This window comes from Panthera uncia (genome assembly GCF_023721935.1).
Source record: "Panthera uncia isolate 11264 chromosome B2 unlocalized genomic scaffold, Puncia_PCG_1.0 HiC_scaffold_24, whole genome shotgun sequence".
In the NCBI taxonomy this organism is placed as follows: Eukaryota; Metazoa; Chordata; class Mammalia; order Carnivora; family Felidae; genus Panthera; species Panthera uncia.
The window spans coordinates 14,972,234-14,996,104 of NW_026057580.1; the positions used below are offsets into that span (position 1 = coordinate 14,972,234).

The following is a 23,871-nucleotide window of genomic DNA, read 5'->3' on the forward strand; positions in this document are numbered from 1 at the left end:
GCGGGAGGCGGGGACTGAGCACAGGGCGAGTGAAGGTGGTGTTGGGCAAGGAGGGGACACAGTGCCTACCCTACCATCAGACTGGTGAGCTGCCACTGCTAACAAGGTTTCCATCACTGCCTGGGGGGCCCTGCGGGGCTGCTGACAACATAAACCAAAGTTACAGTGATTACGGGACCCTCAGGTAGGCCAGTAGGGCGCTGCGTTAATGACCTTCGAGGGGTCATTGAATGGCAGTGACTGGAAATCTCAGGCCCTGGGACCTCAGGAGCAGAGACCCAACTCCACCTTTGACCTGACTGATTCAAAATCAAAGAGCACATTTTATCGGCCTTGCATATTGTGTCATTCTGATTTGGTAGAATCATTTCGCAGAGTTTTAACCCGAGCGCGAATGGTCAACACGTTCCAGCGACAGTGCTGGCCAAGTGCAGTGGTTGTACTACACCCTGAAGATTTGATAATTTCACACCAGCTGCCATCGGTGACTTGCAAAATCGCAAGTGAAGGTCCTCCGGTTTCATGAGTAACGCATCAGGTCGAAGCAAAAAAACACCAAAGTCCTCCGGAGTTTTAACAAATGGTAGGCATTCTCAATTGATTATATAGGAAGAGCCTTAGTCTGGAATAATGACGCTTTTCTAGATTCGGCATTTGTGAGATCTGTTCAGTTTCAAGAAGCTGGAAGGAGTTTTGGTGCTTATTTTCCTGGGGGTAGGGGCATAGCGGGCAGAGGTTTCAACTTGCCAGACTAGCTGAGACCCATTGCTTAAAGTCATTCACATTATTGATTTTATACCTCCAAGGTAGCAATTTAACTGTGCATGTTTCTAATAGAATAGCTAACTTGGGTGATTCCTCCTCTATGCATGCACGGTTTTATACATGCCCACATGTAAAACAACCACACTCCCCCCACCCCCAAAAAAAAGAAAAAAAAGGGAAAAGAAATCCACAGCATGTGAAACTGTAGTAGTTTTCTAAATATATTTTTTTTGCCATACCTTAACCCATAAACATGACCTGCCTATTCTTATTTAACGCGAATAGCAATGAACTCCGCATTTGACAAGGCTAGCAATTTACAGTTCCCACTTTTGTGGTGGATACAGTTTTGACAGCTCTCCACAGGCTTGTCTAGATTCTCCAAATCTTATCCTTTTTAAGTTATTATCAGTTGCCCGCTGAAGGCAGTTGCTCTCTCTACAACCTGCTGGTGGTTTGGGAAATAGAAGCGAGTTCCTGTATTTAACCTCTGGCCCAAATGAGGCTGTTCATGGTAAACGCCATGAAGTGGGAAAGTAGGGGTGTGAGAGTCCGCATCAGGGCAAATTTGCTCAAGTCAACCCAAACTAAGTACCCCAGGGAGTGAGCTAGAAGTCACTACGTACCTGTCTTACCAAACAAATTGTTAAATCTTCTTGATATCGGAGAACTCATAGAAAATACTGGTGTAGATGAACCGAGGGATGTTGACTGAAAAAGAAAAAAAGACAATTAGCAAGCAAATGTTAAACCAAAGCCCTGTTTTGATTCCTCTTTTTTTTAATTTTTTTTTTTTAACGTTTATTTATTCCTGAGAGAGAAAGAGGTATAGCATGAGTTGGGGAGAGTGAGGGAGGCACAGACTCCGAAGCAGGCTCCAGGCTCCGCGCTGTCAGCACGGAGCCGGACGCGGGGCTCGAACTCACAAACTGTGAGATCATGACCTGAGCCAAAGCCTGACGCTCAACTGACTGGGCCACCCAGGCGCTCCACCAAAGCCCTCTTTTGATTCTCTCTGATGGTTTGTTTGCTGCCCTCTAGTGGTCACTGCCTGCATCTCTCATTCCTCTTGAAAGTGAGCCTGAAAGAGCATGAATTTCAAGTTCAAGCAAATCAAGTAGGAGGGCCACCTTGAAACATCGGACTCTCACCAGAATTAGGAAAATAACTTTCAAATATGTGTTTTACTGTTCTATAGGGTTTAGTGTCTTCTGACGTGTGAAAACAGTCAACCCTGAGCGCAATCGTTATTTTCCAAAACGAACTACCAACAATCTCTGCGTTATTCCTCACATTCTGTTCTCTATTGTCTTCAATGTCCCCAGAAAACTTCTTGTTTCGCACTGAACTTGGATTTTTGACCTCCAGCTGGTATTGTCTGTGCTACCTGATCCCTACTTAAAGATGTGGGACAGCATCTTAGTGAAAGCTCCGTGGCTGACTTTAATAGGCAGAATCAGGTGAGACGCACACGCAGTGGAATGATCTATGGTGAATCAGGCTGTGGAGAGGGAAGGGTTTGCCAAAGTCCCTGCAAAGGAAGGACTTGCCTTTGAGTGCTGTGAAGACCATCTTGACAGTGAAAACTTCTTCAGCAAGGCTTCCTGCACCTGCAATTGTTTAAAGGAAGCCCTGGTAAGTTCAACATGCCACAAACACTGGACTTTTCTGGGAGCACGAAACTGTGATTGTTCTTACCTTCTGATCCCAGAGGCACCCAAAGAGTAAAATGAATAGCCCCTGAAAAAAGAATTGGCAGGAAGTACATTTTAATCTTATGATTTTATGGTTTAAAATTATGATTATAATTCAATACGATTTTAATCGTGTTCTATTGTCCGGCAACATAGGAAGTATTGTTACCCTGGCAATGAATTCGTACTACGTCTTCCCACTTCTGTGTTTATGGAATGGGTCTGGTAGATAATAATGTTCAAAGGGATTCAGTAGGTCCACACTAAGAGACCTTAAATGTTATAATGTTATAAGGATATCATTCCATTTCCTTATCCCCGCCCCTTTGTGAACTGGAGGTCCTATTGGCTATGCTGTTAAGTACATCTCTTACGTCTCCGTAGGGTTCACATAATTGTGATGAGGACCTGGAGCATGGGGTGACATTATCAATCCCTTGTAGTCAAGCCATACTATAAACTTCATTAGATATGAGCCATATAGTTTGAGGCCATGGGCCTAGCAGAAGTTAGGATCTGGCATGAGCATCGGGGCAATGTCTCAACTTCACCTCCAGACCCACTGCCCCCTCACCAGCTCGTGAGGACCTATGCTTACCACCCATCTACTGGTTGAATCAGAATTAAGCATTGCCTTCCTTGTGCTCCAAACTCTTGTTGTCTGTACCTCTGCTAAAGTTCTTCTAACAATTGGACTTATATTATAGTTATTTATGTGCTATGTGCTATGTGCTATGGGAAAGCAAAGAGTGTGTCTTTTTTTTTTAAGTTTATTTATTTATTTTGGGAGAGACAGAGACAGCATGAGTGGAGGGAGGGGCAGAGAGAGAGGGAGACAGAGAATCCCAAGCGGGCTCTGCACTGACAGTGCAGAGCCCAGTGTGGGGCTCGAACTTACGAAACTGTGAGATCGTGACCTGAGCTGAAACCAAGAGTTGGACGTCTAACCGACTGAGCCACCCAGGCACCCCAAGAGTGTGTCTTTTTCATTTTAGTATAATACAGCAGAATGTTTACCTTACATAGGACATTCATTCTTCCTTCTTCAGCAAATGCTTCTAGGGAACTTACTATGTGGTACATAGCACTCATTTTATTTAGCAGATGGTTATCGAGCACCTACTCTGGGTCAAGTTCTTTTTTAGGTACTACTAGGGATACAGCGATAAGTGAGATAGATGTTATCCCTGACCCCACAAAGATAGAGTTCATTTAATGCTTGTAGAAATTTAACTGGAGAGATTACTTGGTTTTATAGTGGTATTTTCAATTAGGAGATCATAGGTGGCATCCTGATAATGTTGGATAAATAGCAAAATCCTGTGTAGGGAAGGGACTTTCCTCTTACGTGTATTATCAGGGCTTTTCAAAGAGAGTCATGCATGCAACTAAATTATAATACCAGTGATAAGAGGTATGAGGTTCCATGGGAGCTGAGGAATGTGTCCATTCTATATCACCGAGTGCTTGTAATTACTTCTCTTTAGGGCTCTGAACTAAAATCCTTCCCCATTCCTACCCCTGTTTGTGTTGCTATCATTAATTTGTCCCACCAGGACAGATACTTCCTGAGAGCCCTGTAGAGTGGAACTTACCTGAAAGGCATTGAGGAGAGTGAATATGATATGGAACACAGCATTGCTTCCTTGGAACACAGTGGCAAGACCAAATCCCCAGGTGAGCCCCAAGAGCGGCGTGAGGACCCCAATGCTCTTGCTGATCTGAAACAGACTACTCTTCTCCTGCTTGCTTGGCTTGTCCCCGATGGAAGGTCTCAGGATCTTGGAGATGACCACAATCGTGATGGTCATGTTCACCACCACGATGATCAGTGCTGGGATGACGAAGGCCAGCAGGGCCTTGGTATCCTCCCAGTTGAGCCAGCAGGCATTCTTCCTCGTGTAGACTTCTTGGGGCTGGGTGGCCCCCACTGTGATGACCGAGATGACCAGAGGGCAGCCATAGCCAAGAGAAAAGGCAATAGTCTTCTGAATGGACTTGCTTGTGTCATGCAGGATGAAAACCAGGCGGTAAAAGAGCATGAGGCCCAGAGTCAGCATCCAGAAAAAGACACTGAGGTAGAAAAAGTGGATAAAGAAGGTGGCGGCCACACAGGCTGTCTCGTTGAGTGGGTGATAATGGTTATGAATGGCAGCGGCTACAATGAACCAGCTGTCAGCCACCAGAAGGGAGGCGGCGATGTTCACTATGCAGATGTGGCGCATATAGGAAGTCCGGTTCTTGGTCACTGATTTCCACACCACGGCTTCCACGACTAGACAGGCTGCCAAACTCAAGATGGAAAAGCACAAACCAATGTAGGAAATGATGTCCAGTAGTATTTCCAGGAGAGAACCAGGGTACGGAGAGTCAGGGGACATGAGGATGGAGAACGACGTTAGGTGGTCACAGACGCAGGAGACGCTGTCCTCATCGACTTTGTTCACGTAACACCCACTGCTGTCCCACCCCCCTGTGTGGTTGGCAAGGTCGAAATTCCAGAAGACACATCGCGGTACCGCACCTGAAGGGTTGATGTTCTTAAAAGTCATTGAGATACTGAATGGCAAAGTTATATTGTGGCTGACGGTGGTTGTCATCACTAAGCTGTTCGCAAAATTCTTTCCTGGAACATCTTGGGCGAGGATGGTTTTGAGAGTTGGAAAAGCCACAGTGACAATAGATGAATCTCGCTGCAGGTTTCCCAGCTGGCAGTTTTCAATGGCCACATTACCCCACAGGTCTGAGTCTGAGAAAACAAAGCTCTGTTTGTAGGCTTTTGGATGGCCAGGTTTTATCACCACGCTCCTCATCTGCACATTAGTTTGGTTGATGGACAAAACAGTGCTATCTTCTGGCCGTAATGCTCGGGAAAATCTTTCCACTGAATCCAGTAGCTGTGAGCTCTGGTTGGTCTGTTGCTGTTGTACCACCTTCCACGTACTCAAGATGGGCTTGCTGAGAATTGTGTTAACCGTAGACAGAACGTGCTGTAATTGACATGGCATGGGGTCAGACCAATCAAATTCTTTCAATCATAAAAGGGAGGAAAAAGAACATCTCCCTGGAAACTGGTTGCATGGGTACAGGTAAGAGGAAAGGAGAAGAGAAAAATGAGGCCTCGCAGGCTGTAGGGACCTGTGTCCCACCTTCTTACGACAGGGAGTTAGCAGAAGATGTGTCCCCAAGGCTGTGAGACTTTGTTAAATATTTACCAAGAGTCAGCCCCAACACATACCCACTGAGACCAATTTAGCAGGCTGGGAGAGATTTATTAGTGGTTTTATTTTCCTTTAAATCCCAAGCCTGTAAAGGGTGATAGTTTACCGGCAAGGGCAAAATAGTTTCAAAAAACCCTCTCCAATGCTGAGCACCAAATTGTTGGCAAAGGCATCATTCTTTTTTTTTTTTTTTTTCCTGAACATTATGATTTTCTCTCCCATGAACTCGGGCTTGTCATTTTCCATTTGTGCTTTCTCTCAATATAATTTCTTTGCCCTTCTTTGCCTCTTTCCATTCAATCTGAAACTATGAGCCTTGTAGTTCGTCGAATGGTGGCCCCCCGAATAATCTGTCCCAATACCCAGACCCTGTGAATGTGACCTTCTGTGGGGGAAGGGTCTTTGTAGATGTAACTAAGGATCTTGAGAGGAAATCATCCCAGAGTAGCTAGGTGGGCCCTAACTCCAATGTCAAGTATCCTTTTGAGAGACAGAAGAGGAGAAGACAAATGGGGAAGAGGAGAAGGCCATGTGAAGACAAACTCGGAGGGTGTAATGAGGCAGCTGCAAGCCAAAGAATGCTGGAACTACACGGAGCTGGAGGAGGCAGGGAAAGACTCCCCACTGGAGACTTCAGAAAGAACGTGGTCTGGCAGACACCTTGATTTCAGACTGCTAGCTTTGAGATCTGTGAGAGAATAAGTTCCTGTCATGGTGAGCCACCCAGTTTGTGGCAACTCCTGGGGCTCCTTGTAGCCCCAGGAGGTCCACATAACCTCCTTGGACCCTTGTTGCCCAAGCTGCTTTCCAGATGCCTCCGGCTGGGTTGCACATCACGGAGCACTGGCAGGAGATGGGATGGTGGGAGAAGAAAGAGGCGGAAATGTATTTTCCCACTACCCACCGCAGCCACGCCCTCGCCCCTACACACATGCTGTCCTCAACACATCTGTGGTGCTGGTTCTGTTGCTACCGCTCGTGATTCCTCCTCTAAGGCTTAGTTCTCCCTCTGCTGTAGCTACGCTCTTTCCCCTCCTTTCCCCTTTAGTCCTCAGGGTAGTACTGTCTTCCATTCTTTCCTTTTTGTATCCCTGGTTTTACCTCTTTAAGTATTTTTTTTCATTAAAGCCTCTTCATTTGAACTCTTCACTTGAATCCTGGGTGAATTTTCTTTCCTCTCGGAACCTTGACTGCTTCAAAGTTCATGTTCAGTGCTAGAGCGCTGAGACGCCCACTTTGTACATAGTCTGAAAACCTTTAATGACTGGTTTTCTTAGGAAGCAGATACGGATTCATCATGAAGAAACTAAGATGGGGATTCACTAAAGAAATCTTCTTAAGTTCCCCAAATGAATACTAGAAACACTCTCTGTGACCCTAACAGCCACGGCTCGCAGAGCATGCTACCTGACCCTAATATCCAGTGTATTTCTCTGGAGAAGACAAAGAAGGGGCTGCAGTGGGGGAGGGGTAGTTATGTTTCTTGACTACACGTCCCAGGGGGTGAAAAGATGAGACCCAAAGCTCCTGTAAGGCCCCAGACAAACTCACCGTCATCATTTCTGAATTCACTTGGGTTGGAACCGTTGAGAGCAAATCAAGGATGTTAATGATGGCTCCCAGGCTCCCAGGAAATGAGCTGACTTCGTGTTTCACCTTGCCTGTGCTAACAGAAAGATCCTTTAGGTACGTCGGGAGTTTCGCATCCTGATAGGGGCTCTTGATCAAAGCCTAGTAAAACAAAAGCCAACACAGACAAAGGGAAAACTTGCCGGTTGGTCTGGTCATCAAATCCTGCTGATCTATCATCCATGATGAAAATCTCTTACATCCGTGGTTTCCTTTTCTCCATTCCTAGAAGTACATCCTATAAGGTAATTTACTTATCTCTTAATTTAATCTGTGTGCCATTCAGACTAGAATATCACGTAAGTCCTCACACATAGAAAGGGAACAGTAAAACGCATGTTAATCTGATGGCTAGTTTTTTTTAAAAAAAGGAGAGTAGATGTGATTGCTAGACAACTAGATTAAAATTGAGTAAATCGTCACTTGGTGGTCTGTATGGAAGCCACGTTGCCACTCTGCTTTTTCTCATCGCTTACCTTGCTGGCCATTGGAGAGGTGACTGTCCATCCCAATTTTCCTGGGACAGTTCTGTTTTATATCTGCTGTCCCAGTGTAATGATTACTAGTGCCCTCTTTTGTTTTCAAAATGCATCCTGGTTCGGATGATAAATTATATGGTCACCCTATCTATAGTGATCACACTTCTGTTTTCTAATTAGCCAACTACCTATATTATAATGACACAATTAATTAAACTACTTATAATTAAAGATTTCAAATTCTACCTCCTCCAGAAAGAACTTTGATGAGTATTCCAAACTAAGGGAGTTTCTTCCTCTGAATGCAAAAGTGTTTGTTATTTTACATACTTTACATTTGTGACATTTCTGTTTGTGACAATGTCATCTTGTGTTTTAATTTCAATATCTCTCCAATTAAATTATAAGCTCCTTAATATTATGAAATGTGTTATATTCCTTCTGATATCCTATAATGCCTCACATAGCATAAGCCATATAGATTGGCACATAGTAGGTATTCCATAAATATATATTGAATGGATAAATCAAATAAAGCATGATAGACGAACATGCCCCTTTTCCATTGAAAGTGTATCTAGGTATCTAGAATTGGGACCAGGGCCCAACAGGGAGTTTCTATCTTTCTTGATTAGGAAAATTTATATCGCTGATGTATCCTTCATCAAGGCCCAAATCAGATGCCAAGTTTTTCAAGCAGACCTTTCCCAATTATCCTAAGCAAAATTAGTGTGTATATAACTACTCAACTGGATTATGTTCTCTAGAAAATCAGAGACCAAGTTCTGATTTGGTCTCTTTACCCTGATAGCACCTACAATAATGCTTTGCGCCTAGTAGGTATTTTAATGAATTTAGTGTCAGGCAAGAAAAGAGACAGAAGATGGTCAGAGGAGACACAAATCAATATTACCCCTTTTCCTTAATTCTTCTTCCAATGGTGAGAGCATTTGGAACCACTTGGTTGATGATATCATTAATTATAACCACTAAGTATAACTACGAGTAGCCTCATCAATGTTGACTTATTGTAATTCATTAGGATTTGCATTTTAGGAGTCTCTACTCTAAGCAACTTCAGTATGAGGTCACATTTATTTTGATGAAAAGAAATTTTTCCCTACCATATGGCAGTAACCTCTCTTCTAGGTAAGAGAGGCAGGCTAGTTACATCTCCCATTACTATAGGGTTCCCTCTATGATTGAGGAAATCTCAGACCTGTAAAAGCATAAAGCCCAAGTATATATATTTTTTGCGCCAATGAACCTTATTTTTTAAGTTTCTCCTTTTTCTGATAAGATTAGAGCTACTTGCTTGATATCAAGATTATTCAAAGGGGATCGGTAAGAGAGGATAATTCTACCTGCACCTCGGAGGTAATAAAACAAAGCACTGAGAAGTCAAGGTAAAAAGGTATACAGTTGGTCCTAGGGCAGAATGCATATTTTGTTGTCTCCATATTTGTGTGTAAGAAAAATGTAAAGCATTTCTAGGTTTGCATCTTCTTTGGAAATAAACAAGTAAAAGTCGCTTTGGGAGCAACACAAACCAGCCCAAGGCCCATTTGCTGAGAAATAAGATAAGCTAGAAATATCTCCCCAACAAGAGCTCGGAGTCAAATATTTAAGGATCACCTTGGCCAGCTGGAGAAGACTATTTATTGGGGCAGAGATGCAGTCATTCTTCTTCACCTTCCACTGGGAGCCTACACATTTGTACGTTATGATCCCACCAGTGGGACTTCCAGGGCTGCTGGGAACACTTGAGAACTGGCACAGTTTCTGGATGACTTTCCCAGGCTCCCCAACACCTATTATTGGATCTTGGCACATGATGTTCTCTCCTGCATTAGGAACATGGAAATAAAAGGGACTGTTTGAAAAGGAGGAGAAAAGATAGCCGAAATAGGGTCAGGCCTAGGTAGAATATTGATGTTGGAATTCATTTTTTTCTTTGCTTTCAATGACCTTTTCAGAGTTACCCACTTTTTTATTTTGCACCTGACTTTTCAAAACCCCTCTTTGTGCTTTCAACACAAATCTGACTTTAATCTGCACTTGCTTTTCCTAACAGAACTTATTTCCTCTGTGCCTCATCACCATCTCCAGTCCGCAGGAATCTTCTCTCCGCTGCCTGTAAAATCTAAAGCATGGAAAAATGAGAGCTTAATGTGTGCTCATCTAGATAAGAGATAATCAAGTTACTAGGAATCTTCAGGAACATAATGCCTAATCCAAGGGATTCTCAACTTTGGCATATTAGAATCACCTGGGGATCTTGGAAAATACCAATGTCCAGTCTTACCCCTGCTCAAATATAGGAAGCTCTTGGGCTGGGATTTAGACATTGGCAGTTTTTTAACTTTCCCCGGTGATTCCAGTGTGCAGTCAAGGTTGAGAGGCACTGTCTTAATTCAAATATGTAATTAATGGTCGGAATTCCAGGCACCCGTGACCTGAATATTCTAAGCAATATTTGTAAACATTTGTTCCTTCTGGCTTCCCTTAGTGGTGACTCCATTTCGTGTCTACTTAAGACCAGACTTGCATGGGAAAATGACATTTGTTGAAGAACCTCTAATCTCCAGGGGACCTTGATTCTCTGATGAGCAGATCCCTTTCTCACGAACTTACAAATTTAGCATTAAGTTCTCAGTCATTGTATAAAATCTTGAAATACTAAGTAGTTTCTACTAGGAAAAGGAAGTGGAATCACACCTGGGATGAGGAAAGAGGAGAAGAACAAAGATAAGTCAATAAAACGTCAATGCCTGGGTGAAGATGCGGCATGGGGGACGGTGAAGAAGTGGCCTTGGTTACCCCCCCAAGAAGAGGTGTGCTTAGTAGGGTCAGGGGACAGTGACTCAGAGAGATGGGGAATTCTAAATTCCTACTTTGATGTCCAGGGCTCAGTCACCAATACACGTGAAAATGACCACAAATCACTAAGTAAACCCAAACATGATTCGTGATAGAGCTATGAATCCCTTGGATATCAGAGGTGCTATTACAGAGAAGGGTTCTGGGGGAGGGGATTGCTTCTTGCAGAAGCCCAGGACCATCCTTTATTCACTTGCCTCTCTGATGCTCCTGAGGAGAGCTCTTGGTCATGGGCCATTACAGAAATGGCCACAAACCATGACCTTCAACCTTGAAAATACGTGGGGTGATATTGGCCCAGTGATGACAAAGGATGACAAAGATCGTTGCCTATTTTTTAGATTGATTCTTTTCATGTAGCCCTAATAGGGACACTTTTCCTTTGCTGAAAGTTCAAAGATACTGTGTACTTCCCAGTACAGTGCTTAGCCTCCCAGACTCCACTGAATAGGGCTTCGTCCACAAGGTTTTCTTGATTGTTTGCTCCCTACCATCACTAGGAGAGTTAAACCTGGAAGCCTCTTTGTACTGCCCACAGCATCTCGAGTTCAGCCCTTACTGCGTTAGATGTAATAACATTTTTTATCACATCCATCTTTTCCCTATGCCTGAGGCCAGTCAACATGGCTTAGTTCTTTTCAAATCCCCCACCCTTAGCCCAAGGCCTGCCCCATGAAGGTGCTTAATACATATTTATTGAATGGATGAATGAAGGAATGAATGACTAAATGAATACCTTGCTCATGACTATAATGTTTTAAAATAATTTAAAATGCTCTTACCAGGAACCAGGTTAAGCTTCATAGAGGGGCTCTGGACTGAATTATTAGCAGCATTGGTAAAGTGACAAAATATGTTGAACTTTTTTGGACACCGGGAAACTGAGCTTGCCATGAAATTATATTTGTAGCACACTTGCTTTCCATTAACTTCTTTTTCTGAGATAGAATTATAGAAAGAATTAAGTCACAAGATGAGTCTCCAAAGCACACATTTTTTTTTTCAGGTAATCCAATATGGATATGTGTGTCCAGACTTTTCCAAGGAATGTGCCACATTCATTTTTTGATATGGGTTTAAAAATGCCTCTAGCATAGAAGTAAGTCAGCCCATATTTACACTGTGTTCACCTCACCTTTACCTCTACCATTCATGACTCCAAATCTGTGCCCATACAGTTTGGACAATCAGAATGCCTTTCAGCTTCTCTCTCCTCCTTCTGCCTGTCCAAATCCCAGCATGTCCTGTGCATTTATTCTGTCTTGCCTTTACCACATTGGTTTAGAATCACCTCTTTATGGACCAGTCTCCTCCATTAGACCATAAAGTCTTGGAGAGAAGGTATCTGGTCTTACTTATCATTGCATCTCCCAATGCCTAGCTGAGTATTTGGCACACAGAGAGCCTTGAATGCACGCATGTTAAACATAGAATGTTGAAATGTTTAAATACTTCAGTATGCAGATTGATTCTAGACCCTCCTACCATACAGCCTTCTCTAAATTCTCATCTTAATTGGGTCCTGCTTTTCTGAACTTCTAGTGTTCTTTTGATCTGAGTTGCTCATTTTAGAAATGTAATGCTATATCCATTGTCTTTTTTGACATGAACGCTTCCAGCTAGATGTTAATATATGTGCCCCACCTTCTTTTGTCTTCTTTTAATTGACTACTATAGTGTTTTGCATTGGGCATGTCTCTATGAATAGTTGTTCAACGAATGAATGAATTGAGCTTGTAAATCCTTCAAGAAGGTGTCTGTGTTTTGAGATTTGGGGTTGTGAGATTTGGGGTTGAGATTTGGGGTTGGATTTGGTTGACCTTAATCTGTAGGAATCCTGAGGTCCATGGATTGAGGGTACATCCTACCTTAGAAGATTTGCATTTTTTTGGCAGGTACCATTGGGTGCTACCAGTAGGCCACTTTAAATTAGTCACTCTTCAGTGTGGAATTCCTGGACCCCATAGGTAGTATAAATTCAAACCCCAAACCTGAGTGGGGGCAAGACAGTTATAATTCTTAGGGGAAATTTTTGCCCACCCAGAAATGAGGCTAAGCTCTTAACTCTGGCAGACAAATTTTGTTTTTCTGCTTATCCTCTTACTGAGTGAGCATCTCACCCTTTGAGGGTTCTGACATTGTGCTGGTGATATAGGGTGCCTTAAGATACTGCCTAGAGAGTAAGGCCTTTTCCGGAATGTCCTTCAGAGCCTTAAAACCCAAGGTGCTGCATTTCTGACACTGGCAGATGCCTTCAGAGAAGGCCCAGAAGTACTAAAACATTTCTATTTTTTTTTTCTTTATGCTCTTGGCCTCTTACTTTCTTGAATGCTCAACTGTGCATAGTTAAAAGGATTTTTGAGGTACTTTTGAAGCATGCTGATTCATAGCGTGGGGGGAGGGACTACCAGAATTTCTAGTCTGATGTACTGAGGAAGTAGAAGGCCTGTGAAAGTATTCTAGCACTGTCTGCGACAGCTCCCAGTAAAACCAATGGGCTTCATTCACCCTCACAGACCCTAAAGATTTTGCCACAAACCAACAAGCCATGGGTCACACAGCAAAACAGAAGGTATTAAAGTTTTGTGGGGTTCTCTCTGTTACGTTCTGTCTCTGATGCAGTCTTCATATCTCTTTACCTCTCTTTTAAGATGAGATGTTTAGACTCCACATGAAGGAGGTGTGCCTCACAATGCAGCAATTACTGTCTTACCTGCAAGAAAGGATAGGGAATCCATTTGGAAAGTGACTTTGTAGTCTTCATTCTCCTGAATGCAACACTTGAAGTGATGGGAACCTTTACATGGAATTGTAGCTTCCAAGGGATCAACCATGATGTTTGGCTCCAGAGGCAGCGGGTAAACAGTCACATCTTTTGTAGCGACACTGTATGAATTCTTATATCTAAATATGCAATGATAGGTTCCTGAGTAGAAGGAAACAAAAATGAGATGGAGTGTAGTCACTGCTCCAAAATAGCGTTTGCTGGGAAGGTTAAGAAGAGGATTAAATTTCCCTGTCAAGCATGGGCAAGGGCACATCATACCTTCCTCTGGACATTGGACAAGGGAATGTTTGATCACCTCTCCTCCTGGGTTCTCTATGTATTTGAAGGACCAACCAATAGCCTACATAAAACTCCAAATAAAATTAAGTGGCTTATCCAAAGTTATACAGCCCGTTGGCTGTGGAATTGCATTTGAAGCCAGGTTCTTTCCCAATACCTACTCCCAAAGTTCTTTTATTAACCCAGGGGGAAAGATGGGAGTTTTGGCGTGTGCTGAGATGGGGTGTTCTTTGAGGGGAGTTGTCAGCCAGATGGAGCACTGAGGTGTTGTGATGTCTCCTCTCCCCATCTCTGAGTGAGTGGTTTCCTCAGGTTCCAGGGCACCATGACGCCATTAAAGAGTGTGGGAGGGGCAGGGGTAGGCTAAAATTCTTGAGGGAGCTTCATCTGTGGGCTCTGGAGTTAGATGTATGATGCCTGACTCCTATCTAGAAAAGTCTAACGATGAGAGGCTGGCTGGCTTTGCCAGAGTACAGAAGGAAGGCTACAGCAGGAGTAGCCTGTGACCCTGTGCTTGGTGAGGCAGAATAGACTGTGCACAGTACTTGGGTTGAGCTTCTGGAGAGGATCTTTTCCCAGTGGACTTTATGGCAGAGCCCATCAGAGGATGAACCACCACCTGAACAGGTGCCATGAAGACAGTGCAGGAAGATTATAACAGTACCTATAGCTCAGTAAGACCCTTTGATTTTCTTTACATTCCCTCTCTTTGCCCCAACTCTGGGGTGGCCAGAGCAGCAACTGGCCAGAGGAAAAAACAGCTAGAACAAAGACTGAGAACAAACCCCTTTCAATTTCTGTTGGGAGGAAGGGAAGCTTAAATTCAACATAAAATAAAAGTGTAGTCAGTTCAGACGACAATAGATTTTTTTTTTTTTTAGTACCTGAGTATAGGACTGCTAAATAGTTTATGTGACTGGAAAAGCTATAGCTTCTTCTCAGTTACGGCTTCTCAGTAGGAACGAGCAGTTGGACAGAGTAGATATAAGTCCAGCGTGAGAGAAAAATACTCCCATTTCCTGACTGTATTCTACCAAGGCCAACCAAACAATGACTAGCTCTTTCTACGATGTTGCCCAGGCCTTATATGGACAAATAGAGATGACCTGGGACTTGGAGGACCTGGACTGATTAACTTTATGGTTAATGAAAGGCTTCAGAGTAGAGCGGTCAACAAAGAGTTGGCCACTGGAGCCAGACAGTCTCAGTTTCACCCTGGATCTGCCATTTATCAGAGGTATAACCTTGGGTATTTTACTTATACTCACTGGGCCTCAGTTCCTTCATCTTTAAAATGGGGACACTAATACCACTATCCTCTAGGTTTATTGTTTTAATTGAACTAACCCACTTAAATACTTAGCACTGTGCCTATCACATACTAAGGACTCATTAAATGTCAGCTATTATTACATCCATTCTATCAAATTCTCTTTTTTCCCCTCCAAATATTTGCATTTCTTTCCAACATGAATAATGTGTAGCGATAAATAGGAAATAAAAATGCTCCCTTCTTTGGAACCAGGCATATAAATCCTTTACCTAGATTTTTTTTTTTTTTTTACATCATGATTGGGTGAAAAACTCTAAAAGTCTGGGGAAACTACTTTTAAAAGCAGTCCTCTTAACTTCATGGCAAGAGCACAGGCTCTTGAATTGGAGACGAGTTCCAATCCTGTCTCTGCAACTTAAGATGTAGAAGCCTAGGTGTATTTGTGAATCTCTCTGAGCCTCAGTTTCCACATCTGTAAAATGGAGATAGTGACATCTTCCCCTAAAGTGCTCTTGCATGAAATGTGATGACATAGGCCCTCCAGGGGCCTCTCATAGGGTGTTTCCGGGGGTCCCGGCAGCAGAGTGGGGTCCAGGGTCTTTCACTCACCATTCCACTCCCGGGTCACGGTCTTCACTGTGAGTACTGACTCTGCTCCATCAGCATACCTCTTCGTGGTATAAAACTTTGGGTATATTTTAATTCCAGCAGAAGTGTTCCAGTATACCTCATCATAGTTACTCACATCGCTGATGCACTTTATGGAAAAGTTTTGCCCCTCAGAAACAGAAATTGGGTCCGGGGTTATTGTTAGGTTGGCTGAAAGAATGCAAACAAAACAGACAAAAGAAAAACCAACAACAGGCACAATGTTTAGTCTTGCTGGTGACATTGACACGCGAGTGAAATTTCAGACAGAGACAGAAAGTGTGGGCCGTCCTCACTCTACTTGTGTCAATGCGGGACTGGTACCTTGCTGTTCCTGGGCTTTACTGGTTTCTAGGCTGTTCCCGGTGGTGCTCTGAACTGTACTCATTTCCATCACATGCCTTAGGAGCTCGTGCACTTTCCCATTGTGGCTGGAATTATTTCCTGATGATCAGCAGGGCAAAAGGTTGCAAACTTAGGGGTGTTGACTTAACCCATGTGTTCATGAGGAATTCTTCAACAAAAATGTTAACCGGACCCTTAACAAATGTAAGAGCTTACATGAACATTCCACTGTGTTTGCCCCTGCTTCTCTCTTTCCACTCCTCTTTGAGCGTGTCATTGACATTTCAAAATGCCATTCACTTTGATCTTCTATAAGCGAACAGTTTCATGCCTTGAGCCCACTGATGCCAGCTTCCTTTTTCAATCAGTGTAAAATCTTACTCTTGGTCACAATCAAAAGAAATCAGGGCTCCCCATTGTGCCCTTTAGAAGCTGGGATCCCAACGTTCAGGTACAGTCCCTCAGTTCCATAAGCATGGATTGCTGTGTCCCTCCCCCTGCCCTCATTGGCTGTAGGGATCTCAGGAAGAGATGCCTTTCTACAGTTTGGCGGTTTCTGAGAATGGAAAGGTAGGAACCATGGATCCACGGAACCATGAATCTGTTCCTCTTGATTCTCAGGTGAGGTCCAAACTACCGGACCAGTGGTTTTCCGTGAAGTCTAAATACGTTTCTAAGACAGCCTGAACCCCACATAATCAACACAACTCCGAGTCAAAACTGGAAGTGTATAACTGCTCCCACTATAGACAATTGCAAATCATTGCTCAAAAGACCCCCGAACTCATCCATGGCAGTAATGTTTTCAGATAAACATAGTCTTGATCTTTGTAAAAATGCTAAGTCATAAGAGCAGAAAATGTGAATGAGACTAATAAGTATTGTTCATATGAACTTTTCTCCAAATTGTTCAAAGGGGTCTGATGATTGACCTAAGTAGTTTTTCGGGTTTGTGTGTGTGTGTGTGTGTGTGTGTGTGTGTGTGTGTTTGTGAGATGGGTGGAAAAACAAGTTTGACCGCCCCTTTTTTTGCAGATAGGGGTGAAGTTATCACGTTTTATTGTATGGGGAGAAGAAATGACACTTTTAAGAGGCTTAACCCAGTCAAAAGGCTAAAAACGACTCATGACAACTGTAAAATAACCACAAAGTATCAGATTTTTAAAGCTTTCTGCAACATCCTCTCTAGAACAGGTGGAGTGGGAGAGAAGGATGCCAGAGCAGGTGAAGGGTGGTAGGCAGTGAGCCAGGCTACTGGAAGAGAGGGAGGATAGGATTATGGGGGGAAAGGGGAAAATTAGGGGCGCTACCCTCATTAGAAATTCAGTGATTAAACAGAACTAATCCAAGCCTGAAACTGTATTTCCCAGTTCACTTCCTGCTTTATCAGGACGATGCAGGCCTTGGCCTTCCCTGCAACCATGTCTTCACAGCCCCTTCCTCCTTTCTTTTAAAGACTCCATCTGAATTTATTTAGTTTTTATTTTTTTTAAATATAACTTATTGTCAAGTTAGCTAACATACGGTGTATACGGCGTGCTCTTGGTTTCGGGAGGAGATTCCCATGACTCATCGCTTACGTACGACACCCAGTGCTCATCCCAACAAGGTGCCCTCCCCAACGCCCATCACCCATTTTCCCTTCTCCCCATACCCGCCCCCCCATCAACCCTCAGTTTGTTGTCTGTATTTAAGAATCTCTTATGGTTTGCCTCCCTCCCTCTCTGTTTGAAACTGTTTTTGCCCCTTCCCTTCCCTTTCCCCATGGTCTTTGTTAAGTTTCCAAAGTTTCACTTTCACGTAAGAGTGAAAACATGACTTCATCTGCATTTAAATGGTAGGCAGGGAAATCCTCTTCTGTCTCCCATTAGTGATTTACCCCAACCACACCCCCACTACCAGGGGAGGCCCTGCTTGATTGCTCCTCGATATTCCCAGGGGATTGATGGCCCTTGGCTTGAGGTGCAAAGCCAAATATCCTAGTGAAGGAGTCCTTACCCACAGAGGTGAATGTCACTTCTATGCTCTTACTGCCTCTGGCTCCGTGCTCGCTGATGAACTCACACACATAGGTGACCCTCATTCCACCCAGTCTGCTTGGACACTGTCTCCCGTCGGCCTTGAGGGTGTATCTGCTGCAGCCGGAATCTGTGTCTGTTTCAGAGTTTCCTGCAGCGACACAAGCATTTTGTTTGTTTGTTTGTTTTGTTATCATCGCTGGGCGACTATTTGATTTAGGAGCAAAGAGGCCAAATCAGTGCCGAGGAGTTATTATTTAAGTCAGCTTTCTTCTTTTTGGAGAAGGAGGATTGTTACGGTGGTGACCACTTACTAGCAGGGTAGTGTTGAGAAAGTCACTAGACTGCTCTGGGCAGAGAGAGAGAAGCAAGGTGTTTGGATATGATTTCAACGGCAAGGAAAAAAGATGTCAGATTATTTAGACTATTATTATTGAAAGGAGAAAGAAGCCTAGAGCCTGTGATATTTGTCTCATTGGAGAAATGTTTCATCATGACGTGTACCCTCTTAGGAGTCTGTATGTTTCCGTGGAAGTTGCGACTTCATGCTTTCTCAGGTTACCAGCTGTTTCCCCTTCAAAATACCTCCTCTGCCTGAGGCACCTGGGTGGCTCAGTTGGTTAAGCGTCTGACTTCAGCTCAGGTCACGATCTCATGGTTTGTGGGTTCGAGCCCTGTGTCCAGCTGACAGGTCGGAACCTGCTTCGGATTCCGTGTCTCCTTCTCTCTCTGTCCCTCCCTGGTTTGCACTCTCTCTCTCTCCATCTTTACTTCCTGTTAACGACTCTCTAACTCCCTCCCTCCTTCCATCCCTCTCCTCCAACCCTGCCTACCACCACATCCTCATCAGGCTTCTTCAAATACTGTCCAATCTTCCAACAACCAAGGAAAACGATAAGCTTTCTGATAAGCTCCAGCATAAATGCATCTTTTCCAGCCTTGGTTGGATGACCACTGATGTTTGAAATACTCTGATTAATACATAACCAGCTTTCACCCCCAGTCCCCCAAATGTTCCGAACTCCAAACCGATCTCCATCTTCCCCCACTTGATTGGATTAGCTCCAAGCTCAGAGGCACAAGCGTCAGCTCTAAGGCTCACCTCTCCACTTGGCCCTTGAAAACTCCCTTCTCCCAACTCTCCCAGGACCTCATTCCATCCTTTATCTTTTTCCCCCTCCCTTGTGACTTGAATTTTCCCTCCTGTTCTTTCACATCAACCCTCAGATCTATGCAAGCCCACGATTCCTATTTTAGATTCTACATGTGGATGGCTCCTGACTCTATCTGTAAGAGAAACGCTCTTGTTGGAAACTCTAGAAACAGATTCCCAAGCATCGATTTCACATCTTAGGTAACACCAACTCAACATGTTCAGTTAAGAGCTGACCTTTCTTCTCCTGGACAAAACCTGCACATTTTCTGTTTCTTCTCTTGCCATTGGCAGCTCCCAGAATTAAAGGTCTTAAAGCCATCTTTAATTACTTGCATTTCCTCACATTCCACTCCCACTCAGTTGTAAACATCTTCTGGCTTATTCCTCTGAAACATCTCAGAACTGTCTTACATACTGCAAACATCCACAAAGTTTTGTAAAAATGGGTAGCGTCATCACCATTTAACAGATGAAAGTGCGATCAGTGAGGTGACCCGACTTGCCTGGCGTCAGGAAGAGGGCACGCGGCAGAGACGGGATTGCAGCTTTTCGGGAGTAGGTTATAATCGTCCTGGAGAGCACGGGTCATAAGGAGGATTTTTTCAGGACAGACGGCTTGGCTCAAGTTCTCCCTTTTTCTTGTACTCAATTCTGTGGGCTTTCCCACAAACAGAGGAATCACTATTGAAAATCGGATTTGAGGGGCTCAGTCGGTTAAGCGTCCGACTTCGGCTCAGGTCATGATCTCCCGGTTTGTGAGTTTGAGCCCCACGTCGGGCTCTGTGCTGACAGCTCGGAGCCCGGAGCCTGGCTTTGGACTCTGTGTCTCCCTCTCTCTCTCTGCCCCTCTCCTGCTCATGCTCTGTCTCAAAAATAAATTTAAAAAACATGAAAAAAATTAAAAATAAAATAAAATAAAATAAAAATAAAATAAAATAAATAAATAAAATATTTATAAAATAAATAAGATAAAAATAAAATAAAATAAAATAAAATCGGATTTGTCCATGGCATCCGTAGGAACACATAGAGAAACATGGAGGCGAAAGAGTAGTTGGTGAGATGGGGCATCCCTTGCTACTCTCGGGGAGACACGGGGCAGCACACAGAAAGCCTCCGTTTCTCGTGTGCAAAATGAGGAACTAGGCTAAAGACACGGTCCTCACTCCCCTATGCCCAACAAAAGTTCCTGCAAAATTCAAGAAAAGATGCCACTGCCTGGATCCCAAACCCAGAGATCCTGACACGATTGCTCTAGGGTAGAGCCCTGACAGCTGGTCTTTTTCACAGACACCTGGGGTGACCCCACGTGCAGAGGAACGGAGAGCACAGCCACCCATGATGCTATCTGCTACTTTCAGCTGCTTCCCTACATAGGTCTTGCCTCAGACCCTGAAGCCAGCCTACCTCCAGTGGCACGTCATGAAGGGACTCCAAAGCCACAAGACTGGTTTCTACTCAGTAAAGAAAAACAACCAGTCTCCCTTCTTTCTCTCTCACTGATGCCCTGTTTGGGTGCGAAAACAAAACAAAACAAAACGACACAAACAAAACACACGACCCCAAATAAAATCCATTTGGGACAGCACACAAGCACACAGAATAATATATGCTTAAACATTTCAGCAGAGCAATCAGAAGAAAAGACACAGGAAAGGGGACTGTGGTGGAGTTTAAAGCTGTTCCCTCTAATGTCATCCAATGTCTGTCAGCCAAGAGGGAGCTGGCACCCTCCTATAAAGATTCAGTTTTTTTCTAAATACTCCGCATGGTGATGGGCCACTGGATGTGGTAGGCAGGGCCATGAAGAAGTTTATGAACTCATTTGGGAACAGCTGTAACTTGTGAGCCAGGAGGGAATTAAGGCTCCCATTTTTTTTTAATGTTCATTTATTTTTGCGAGATGGAGAGACAGAGTGCGAGCAGGGGAAGGGCAGAGACAGAGGGAGACACAGAATCGGAAGGGGGGCTCCAGGCTCCAAGCTGTCAGCCCAGAGTCCGACGCGGGGCTCGAACTCACAAGCGGCGAGATCATGACTGAGCTGAGGTTGGACGCTCAACCGACTGAGCCACCCACGCGCCCCATGGCTCCGTTGTTTTTTGTCATCACACCACATAAGAGCCACAGGGAGGCTACCAAGTCTGTTGCTCGTCACTTCCCCCAGCCTGTCAATCTGTTTCCATGCAGGCCATATAGGCAGACTAGACGCTGCACTGATAATAATAACTGTGAGTACCTTTACTATTACCAGCGGCAGGAGCAGTACTGATGCTCTTACCTCTGTACCGTTACCATTTATATCATCAGTTGCTGCCTGATGAGTTGAAAAGCTCCAAAAAGCCCTCCGCGTTCTACGAAGACCACCTTCTTAACGCTAGAAATTCTACCAGGCTGATCACTGTCTTGCTGTCTTATCCCTTGGGTTTTGAAAATGAAATGCACCTGTTTCTGACGTGAGGCAGTACTTTCAGTCCCACCTGCGTTCCAGTGAATTATTTTGCTTGCCTGTTTCCTACTGACCTTGACAGATGGGTGCTGACGACCTCGTGGAATTTGGAGAGAGAGACAGAGAGAGAGAGAAAGAGAGAGAGAACTTCAGGAGTGGGGCACAGGGAGGAAGGCAAGGTGCTGGGGGCAGAGGCTAAGTTCATCAGAGAACAGACGGTACAGGTCCCCAGGTGGCCAGCCCCGTGGCAGGAAAGCCATTGTTCTGCAGTCGGACCGGCACTGGGTATTAGGAATGTCTGAAGCAGTGGCGGCCACAGAGAGGTCCCTGTGCATCTGTACTACAGGCTTCCTGGTTCCTCTGCCAGAGGGCAAGGTTTTTCACCTCTCAGAGTTGAAAGCTTATGAAGTCAGTACCAAGGGAACTTTGCAAGGTCTTTCTCCCATCTGGCAATTCCTCCAGGGTGCCTGCCTACACCTCCTCTTCCTGAAAAATCAAGGAAGTGACTAAATGTATCATGTGTCAACATTTTCAGCAGTTACCAGATGCCTTTCCCATTCTTGGGAGTATTTAAAGTGAAATACAAATGGGGCAGGTGAAATGTGCTTTGCAAATAGATGTGCTCAGGAAAAGGTGCATGGAAATTCATCATCGTTCTGTCTTTTTTTTTATAACAATATCGTCTGGTAGCAAAGGCTTTGTAAAATAGAGCCTTGCCACGCTGATGGGTAAAACCACATTTTACTTTAATGGTTTTTTTTAGTTTAAAAAGGAATACATAAAACTGTCATTTCTTAAGGGAAGGACTGGATCTTGTTACATGAAGTTTCTAGACAACAAGCAATCTTCTGCTTCAGAACAAACTCTGCCAGATCAGCCGACTCCAGCACTGGCTCATCAGGCATGGGAAAAATAGTTTTGCCAAGGCAAACACTGGTCTTGTGAAATCAGACCTGAGGTGAATCTTTTCCTTTCTTTCTTTCTTTCTTTCTTTCTTTCTTTCTTTCTTTCTTTTCTTTCTTTCTTTCTTTCTTTCTCTCTTTCTTTTTTTCTTTCTTTCTTTCTTTCTTTCTTTCTCTTTCCTTCTTTCTTTCTTTTCTTTCTTTCTTTCTTTCCTTTTTCTTTCTTTCTTTCTTTCTTTCTTCCTTTTCTTTCTCTTTCTTTTCTTTCTTTCTTTCTTTCTTTCTTTCTTTCTTTCTTTCTTTCTTTCCTATTGTGACAAACTTGAATAAGTCATTGTAGACCTCAATTTCCTTATTTGCAAATTGGAGGCAAAAAAAGCCAGTGTCAAGTGTGTGATCAAGGTTAAATACGATTAAAAGTGATAACAGATTTTCAAAACTGGTTAATCATAAAGTGTTATACAAAACAGGGTCTGTGTAAGGGATCAGAAATTGACATGGAACAATTGAGAGACACACAGGTCTACACAGAGAGATTTTAAAAAGAGAGAGAGAGACAGAATTAGGTAATACCGAAGGATCTGAATACAGAGGTGGAGGCATGAGAAGGACAGACACCAGGAGAAGAGACACAGAAAAGAGAAATTCCAAGTCAGGCTCCAAAGCAAAGCCAGTGACCTCATCCTTAGTTCTTTGCTAAGATGAAGAGGAGAAAAAGGTGGGACAGACTTTTTTACAAGTGGGAGATACTATGGTCCAAAGTCATCAGGTGTTCTCTGCCAGGATCTTGTCTACAACCCAAGCATGACAGTTATATGCATATATTTTTGGAATGTTCTAGAATAGCGAAGCTGGAGCTGGCATTAATCCTAGTACTTTTTCACAGTGTGAAGTTTGGGAAAAAACAGCCGTCTGACATTTCCTCTTCTACCCAGTGCCTCTCCCATTTTTACTTGGCCAAGAGGCAAAAGTGTATATGCAAAAGGGCATCTAACATCCTTACCTGGAATGTTTATTTTCCCCTGCTGCTTCCATTCTACCATGCTCCAATTAACGTTAATCTCACTGCAGCAGTTCAAAGATACAGGATTGTTATCACACGTCACCTTCATTTCTTCAGTTGCCAAAATTCGGATGGGTGTAACATCCATTTTTTTTCTGGACTCATATTCAAAAATATCTAATGTCAGCTTGCAAATATATTCACCTGCATAGAATATACAAATGCATTTTTTATGGCCATGTATATGTATTTCCTTAGAAGAATGATAGCCTCGTCTCGTGTGTCATGACAGTATTTCGCCAAACATCGTTTGCAAAAGCATCCAAGACTTGCTCTAAACAACC

General features: G+C 43.7%; 1 protein-coding gene across 6 annotated transcripts in view; it reads right to left on the minus strand.

The window, feature by feature from the left end:
• The window catches only part of ADGRF5 (adhesion G protein-coupled receptor F5), a 96,845-nt gene that overhangs the window by 1,596 nt on the left and 71,378 nt on the right, over window positions 1-23,871 (minus strand). For 3 of the 6 annotated variants that reach the window (XM_049653766.1, XM_049653768.1, XM_049653767.1), the window contains exons 10-21: window positions 23,528-23,731; window positions 18,000-18,170; window positions 15,981-16,100; window positions 15,618-15,827; window positions 13,382-13,594; window positions 11,451-11,606; window positions 9,424-9,632; window positions 7,232-7,411; window positions 4,055-5,449; window positions 2,464-2,505; window positions 2,316-2,375; window positions 1,392-1,476 (exon numbers count right to left, since the gene is read on the minus strand). In XM_049653766.1, the coding sequence (XP_049509723.1) occupies window positions 1,392-1,476; window positions 2,316-2,375; window positions 2,464-2,505; window positions 4,055-5,449; window positions 7,232-7,411; window positions 9,424-9,632; window positions 11,451-11,606; window positions 13,382-13,594; window positions 15,618-15,827; window positions 15,981-16,100; window positions 18,000-18,170; window positions 23,528-23,731 (3,045 nt within the window). Of the gene's footprint in view, window positions 1-74; window positions 142-1,391; window positions 1,477-2,315; window positions 2,376-2,463; window positions 2,506-4,054; window positions 5,450-7,231; window positions 7,412-9,423; window positions 9,633-11,450; window positions 11,607-13,381; window positions 13,595-15,617; window positions 15,828-15,980; window positions 16,101-17,999; window positions 18,171-23,527; window positions 23,732-23,871 lie in introns of all 6 variants that reach the window. The other 3 variants (XM_049653771.1, XM_049653770.1, XM_049653769.1) reach the window with 2 other exon arrangements.